The sequence below is a fragment of the Urocitellus parryii genome, chromosome X (assembly GCF_045843805.1).
Source record: "Urocitellus parryii isolate mUroPar1 chromosome X, mUroPar1.hap1, whole genome shotgun sequence".
Taxonomy (NCBI): domain Eukaryota; kingdom Metazoa; phylum Chordata; class Mammalia; order Rodentia; family Sciuridae; genus Urocitellus; species Urocitellus parryii.
The window spans coordinates 69,891,371-69,898,413 of record NC_135547.1 but is presented as its reverse complement, the minus strand read 5'-3'; the positions used below and the strand labels follow the sequence as shown (position 1 = coordinate 69,898,413).

The window sequence follows — 7,043 nt, the reverse complement described above, 5'->3', positions numbered from 1 at the left end:
AAAAAAAGGTTATATGAGTTCACATGCAGGGCAGCAAGCAAATTGATTGTGAGGGGATATGGAAGTTGACTTTTGATAGTTTTTATTCTATCAGTGAACTAGGAAGCAAGAAAAAATTCTGAGAGGAGAAAATATGTTCAGTGATGAAGTCGAAGGAAGGGAACATAACCACCAATCTTCATTATGCCCTTTGTTATGTTACTGCCGTCTCATATATGTGACCTCTTTGAAGCCTCCAAAGAACTTAATGAGAAAGGGTTATAGATTAGAAAACCAAGGCTGAGAGAGGTTGTGTAATTTGTCCAGAGTCATGTGTCGTTAGGAAATAGCACACCCAACATTTGAACATTGTCTGACTTAGAGTCCACACACTCTTCTCACTATCCCAAACAGCACAGAAATAGGTTTAGAGTCTGAACAACTGGGTATATGGCAGTAGAAATGGGGAAAACTTGAGAAAGAACATGTGGAGGAGTAGGAGAAGGCAGGGGGCAGGAGGAGGGTATGAAAGACAAAAAGTTTATTTTGGGCTACAATGCCTTTAATGTGGTAGCAGTGACACAAGTGTAACTCTCAGGTAATAGTTGGAAGTTCTAAATTTGAACTCAGAATAAAGGTAACAAGACTTGAAACGTTGAGAGTCCTCTTTCAGTTATAAGAAGCGAACTTGTGGAAGACATCAAAATTACAAAGAAAAGACATCAAAATTACAAAGCCAGAGAAGTAGTTTAAAAGGGACTAAGAGGATTTGGGAGGGAGGCAAAGAAGACAGAAGAGTTAGAGATGCAGGCAGTGAGTCTGCTTTATAATAAAGGCCAAGGGAAGAAAAAAATGTCAAAGTAGTATATGAACCAACAGTTCAAAATGCTGCAAAACAAATGCAGAATAAGCACTGAGAAGAGCTGTTGGATTTAGCAACAGGTATTGAGGATGGTATAAACAAGTCAACTGAAGGGGATTGTTAGAAAGCCACGAGTTTGTTATAAAGAAATAGAGGTGATAATAAATAGTTGATTCTTTTGAGGTGTTTGGCATTAAAATGACTAAAAGTAATGGAATAACAATTCAAGGGAAAATAAGGCTGTGAATTGAGGTAAAGGTTTTTAGGTTAGGGATGAAGATGAAATGTGATAAATGAGAAGTTTAGCTAGCAAGAGTACTCAAAGAAGAAAGAAGTCACCAGGTAAGGAATGTGAGATTGCAAACAATAATACTGCAATAGTAGAGCTAGAAATAACCCTGGAGACAGGGCCAGTTTTTTTCATTGTAACTTTGAATGAATTAAGGCTCAGTGAGGTGACATGAGTTGCCCAAGGTTGCAAAGCAAGTTGGTGGCAGCCCTGAAAGGAGTAAAACCCAGGTTTTTCAACTCCAAGACTGTTCTTTATTCTATCACAAATTGGATTCAGAGCATACCATTGAGGGTCTATACTTGTCAGCCTTTCATATGAGAACTGGTCCAGTGGACCCTTGGTCCTCTTCCCACGTCTGTGATGGTATAATTTATAAGACTACTGCAGTAGTCTAGGTCTTAACTGGGTTGGTGACAGTAGATATGAAGGAGGATATGTAGAGCAGCATATGCCTCTCCATCTTTCAAAATATATTCTACAGTGCTAGAAAGCTCTTCAGAAATACAGACAGAATCATGGGACAGCCTGTGCTAGCTCTGTAAGGTGCCATCACTAAAACATTAGTGGAGTGAAATCGTTGTTCAGAGTCCTGATAGCATCAAGGAGTGTGAGTTGGATCTTAAGAATTGGAGCAAACCTTGAACCTGAACTAGCATAATCAACTCCAGGAAGAAAAGGGCGTTTGCCAGAAAGCAAGATGGCGGTAGTGGCGATGGGCGAAATATCGCGATAGGAGAATCCGTGAGAGTTTGAGCCAAAACTGTTAGGGCGCGGGGCGGGCGGGGGGAGGAGGAGGTAGAAGCTGTTGGGCTAGTAGGTGGCAGAAGCAGAGGCTGTGGTGGCGGCGGCGGCGGTGGCGGCGGCGGCTGTAGCAGCAGCACTGAGGGATTCAGCTGGCGGGAACTATTGTCATGGACCATATCACAGTGCCCAAGGTAAGGTGAAGAGTTAATCAAGGCTGGCAGCCACCGGGTCTTTCTCGGTGTTCAGCTGGAAGCTCGGGCACACCCCCTCAGCCTTCTCTGGGTGCTCTTTGACGCCCCCATCCCGCTCCAGGATCTGTGTTCTCTTTTGCAGTCCACACCCCCTTTCAACCAAACTGAGCCTTCTCCTCAAGATCCACCATGGGGTGGCAGCGGAGCTGGAAGCGGTGGTCTGCGCCACTGTACCCTACACACCACCAACCCGCTCTCTCCGACCCCAGCTCCTCTCCGAACCCCAGCCGGTACATCTTCCTCACCTTTCCTCCAGCTGCTTATATTCGCAGCGCTTGTAATCACCTTTCAGGAGTACCCCACTTAGCATCGCCTCCTAAAGAGTTACTTCCTTTATCCAGCGTTTCCCCACTTTCCTCTTGGCTCCCCCTGCCCCTAACCTTCAATGGCTACCCGGACTCCTATCCCGGCTCCAGCTCTGTCATGCGTGTGTTGGTTTGGGGGGGCGATAGCATCTCTCTAGCCCTAGCCGGTCAATGGGAAAGAAAGCGGGGTGGAGCAGAGTGGACCTGGCCCTACTCAGCAGAAAGAGAAACCCAAGAGGTGGTATTACTAGGCCAGTTGGCACCTGTTTATAGCCAGCCCACAATTAGAGCTGCTTTGGCTGCTTTTTCTTTCATCTTTTCAGAATCTACTTTCTCCCTTCCCAATGCCAGTCCCTTTCTATTTCAAGTCTACCTCCCTCCTGACACTTTTCTTCTCCTAGATGAGGAACAGTGAAGAATTCACAACTAATCTGTGGTGTTTTTTTTTTTTTTTTCCTGTCGGATTGTAACAAACATGGCCTAGGCTAACTGAAGTTCACATACAAGTCTAGCATATCTTAATGGGAAGACTATGAATTTTGAAGCCAGGATACTGAAGTTACAGTGCTGGTTCCTCCAAATACAAGCTGATAACTTTGTGCAAATTATTAATCTCTCTCTCATGGAAATTCTTGACTTTCTTTATCTACCAAACAAAGATAACCCAGCTTGCCCTGCTCTCTTCACTATTGGGAGAATTAAATAAATGGATGCTTGTGAAAGATTTTTTTTGTAACTAATAGTATTCTGCCCACTTGTTGGCTTCAGACCTTGATGGGCAAAGTAATAAATACTCCTTCAAACCTCCCCCTCCTGATGCCCTCTTCTTCAGGGCCTTTGTCTGTGGAAAATAACCACATACTCTTGTAGCAGCCAGACTTACCTTTTTCTGGGTCCCTTTCTTTCCAGGTCGTTTCATTTATACAGTTTCCCTGGCATGGTACAGACCTGCTATCCTGACTTTTCCTCCCAGACGACCTAAGCCTGGGTCACTCTACTTGCCCAGTTCAAAATCAGCTTACCTGAACACATTTTTTCCCCTATTGATCAGGGGAAGAAGGGAAGGCAGAACTGCCCTTTTCCTTAAGTGTTAAAATATTAAAATCTGCCTGCTGGTAATTAAAGCTATAAACTAGGCTGGCTGTGTGATATTTGGAAGAGAGAATAAACCATTAACTGACCCATGGGGGAATAATGACAACAGATGACATATAGAATATTTAACCATGTGAGAAGCACTGTGGTAAATGTTTCACATGAAGTAGGTCTTCCATTTTTACAGAAATCTACTATTATTATTATTATTATTATTATTATTATTATTTCCATATTATAGATAAGGAAACTGAGACCTAGTATAGGTAGGAGTGCTCAGTTTCAGACTAGTGTGAAGATGGAATTCATGCTCCAGAAAACTTGAATTGATATCATGCCAGACTCCATTTGTACTGTATGAATGGTGTTGTGTGTTTTGAAATATTTAGAAAACTCCAAAATGAAGACTTAATTCTTTTAAAAAAATTGACAGGGGCTGGGGATGTGGCTCAAGCTGTAGCGCGCTCGCTTGGCATGCGCGGGGTCCTGGGTTCGATCCTCAGCAACACATAAAAATAAAATAAAGATGTTGTGTGGAAACTAAAAAAAAAAAAAAAGAAAAGAAATCTCTCTCTCTCTCTCTCAAAAAAAAATTGACATTCTTTTGGTGCTATAGAAGTGTGAGTCTACAGGTTGAAGCATATTGCCATCATCCTGGTTTTTCTTTTCCTAAGGTTCTGGAAAGGATTAGGGTTGGACTAATGGCTAGGGTTTAAAGTGTCCTTCTTCTTGTTAAATTACTGCTTCACAAAAGGGAGAAATGTCTGTCTTGTCTTTTTCAGGACACAGAGATAATTATAAAAGTTTATCAGTCATTAGTTCTGCATATCAGGTGTAAAAATGACTTATTTTTGGCTCTTGAGCTGTTTTTCCTCTAAAGCAGATTTAAAAATGTGTTGAAGTGCAGCATGTATGTGTGTGTGTGTGTACACACACACACACACACACACACACACACACTAATGTATTCATAGATAAGTTCATAGAAGTTTATGGTTACGTAAATGCTTACAAATTGGACATACCCAGATAACTAGCTCCAAGATCAAGAAACACATTCCAGTCTCTAGTTATTACCCTACCCAACTGTGAACTATTATCCTGCTTTGTGATAGGATATGCTAGGTTTTCCCTTCTTTGTACTTAATTTAAATAGATTCATAGGATACATGTACTTTTTGTGTCTTTTGCTGAACATTGTTTGAAAGATTTGTCCATGTTATTCCTTGTAGTTATCTCATTGCTGATATAGAATTGTTTTGTTAATATGCTATATGTGATTTATCTATTTGTTGATAAGGAATTTTTATATCTTTAGTACATTCTTTTGCTGGCTATAATTATGCAGTTTTCTTGGGTTATGTGTATGAGTCAGATTTCTAGGTCATAGAATATTCATATGTTCAGCTAGATACTACCAATTTATACTCCTACCACCTATGGATGAAAAAGGAACTGTCTTTTAAAGTTGCATTTTAGGGTTCCTGACCATTATGAAAACAACTCAGGCCTACCCTAAAGTTCAGTGTCTTTCCTGTATGAATCAGAGTTTGTTCTTTGTAGTTTTCCCTATCCTCATTACATCTGTGTCACTTAGCACCTGGAATTCTCAGTTATCTCTCCTTTCTGGAATGAAAAGTTATTAGGATTTTTCAGTTAATATTTATTGAGATTCTAAAGAAATATACTGTGATTGTGTTTTGGAGCTATATCATCTGAATTCATATCTCAATCTGCTACCTAACTAGCTTTGTGATTTGGCAAGTAGGTATTCTCTCTGTGCCTCAATTTCTTCATTTGTAAATTTTGGGTGATGATAGTACTATCTTACCAGGCTGTTATAAAAATTGATGAGTTAATGTTTGTGAAAGTGCTTAGAACAGTGCATGGCACATTGTAGATACTTAACTTAGCCACTAATTACTATATTATCATTATTAGTTGTTATTCAGAACCTACATTGGGAGTTGTTAAGAATACATACCTGGCTTAGATGTAGCATCTGCCCTCTCAACTTTCTTAGTGAAATGAGGTGATGAGATGCCAAACATAAGATTCAGGAATGAAAGTGAGAACTTTCATGAGAGGGACAAATGAAATAGGTTTGGAATTTAAAGGAAAATAAGGTCCAGCTCCATATGAGTGTGAAATGAGGAAAAGTTTATGGAAGGTATGGCATTTAAGCTGAGTCTGAATAAGAGATTTGGGAGGTGAGGACTCCCTGCCAGGGGAATTGTAAGGTTACAAACTCAGAAGCAGCTAACGTTTTAAGGCAAGGGGGTAAGAGGCACTTGAAGAAGGAATTGAGTTAGAGGGATAGGTTTTTTAGATTGTAAAAGACCTGGAATGTTACAATGAGAAATTTGAACTTGGCTTTGATTTTTGTATAACTTAATTTTAGATCTGTCTTTCATTACAAAGCACCTCAGATTCATTTAAGAAAGATGCAGCATCAAAATAAATAAAGTTGAAGCTAGCTAAAGAAGTGTTTTTCATTATTAAGGAAATGAGATTCCTAGAGGTGAGAATTTTGCTTCCCTTCTAGTTCTCAAAAGTCCAAATCCAGTTGCTTTCATTTGATCTACTATTCTGTAGACTTTGGAATACCTTTCCTTACCACCAAAACTTTGACCTTACTTAGTGCTTGGGAAACCTCCAACTAAGTAATTACTCCTAGAAACCAATGGGATTTGTTTAAGGGGTATATCTTTTTACATAGCATGTGTAGTTTTGTGGTATAATGCTCAAGTGTATTAAAAATATTTTTTAAATGCATTCTAAAGACATTTTCATTATTTGAGAAGCTGATATTGGACAGTCAGAATACCTGCGTTCTGCCCCAGGTTGTGTGACCTCAGATTGCTTTTTTTTTTTCTTTAACCTCTTTTGGCTTTATTTTCCTTATGGGTGAAATAAAATTAGCTAACATTTACAGAGCTACCAAATGCCAGATAATATTCTCATTTCTTTAAATATAATTATATCCCCATTTTTTCCTCACAGCAGTACTGTTATTGTCTTCATTTTAAGAATCTTTTTTTTTTCTTTTTTTATGCTGGGGATCAAACCCAGACCCATGTACTCTAGGCAAGTGCTGTTCCACTGAGCTACATCCCTAGCCTTAACCTCATTTTAAAGGTTAAGTAAATCACCCAGAAAGCTTAAACAACTTTCCAAAAGCCATAAAAAAGCCACACAATCTATAATTCAAAAGTATGTGCTCTTAACTGTTGTGTTATGCTACTTCAAAATGAGAAGATCATATTATACTAACATTTCCTAAACTGCTTCTCATGACACTAGTCCTACAATATAATTTGTTTAAAAATAAAAAGGATCCTAAAGTAAAATATGCTAAACCCCCACAAAATGTAGAGATTATTCATATTCACCTATTAAAGGATCTGAGAAGCCCTGCAATACATACACTTTCTTATATTTATTTCATCCAGTGTTTCTTTACCCCATCTGCAAATTTCTTTGTGTCTTGTATACATTTTTGTGTGTATACCTAT

The 7,043-nt window shown here is 39.3% G+C and overlaps 1 protein-coding gene across 1 annotated transcript in view; it reads left to right on the top strand.

The window, feature by feature from the left end:
* Nucleotides 1–1,997: 1,997 nt before the first annotated feature.
* Mtmr8 (myotubularin related protein 8) overlaps nt 1,998–7,043 on the top strand; it is an 80,464-nt gene continuing 75,418 nt past the window's right edge. Inside the window, exon 1 of the mRNA XM_026412351.1 lies at nt 1,998–2,068. Coding sequence (XP_026268136.1) covers nt 2,045–2,068 — 24 coding nt within the window. The 5' untranslated portion in view covers nt 1,998–2,044. The remainder of the gene's footprint in view (nt 2,069–7,043) is intronic.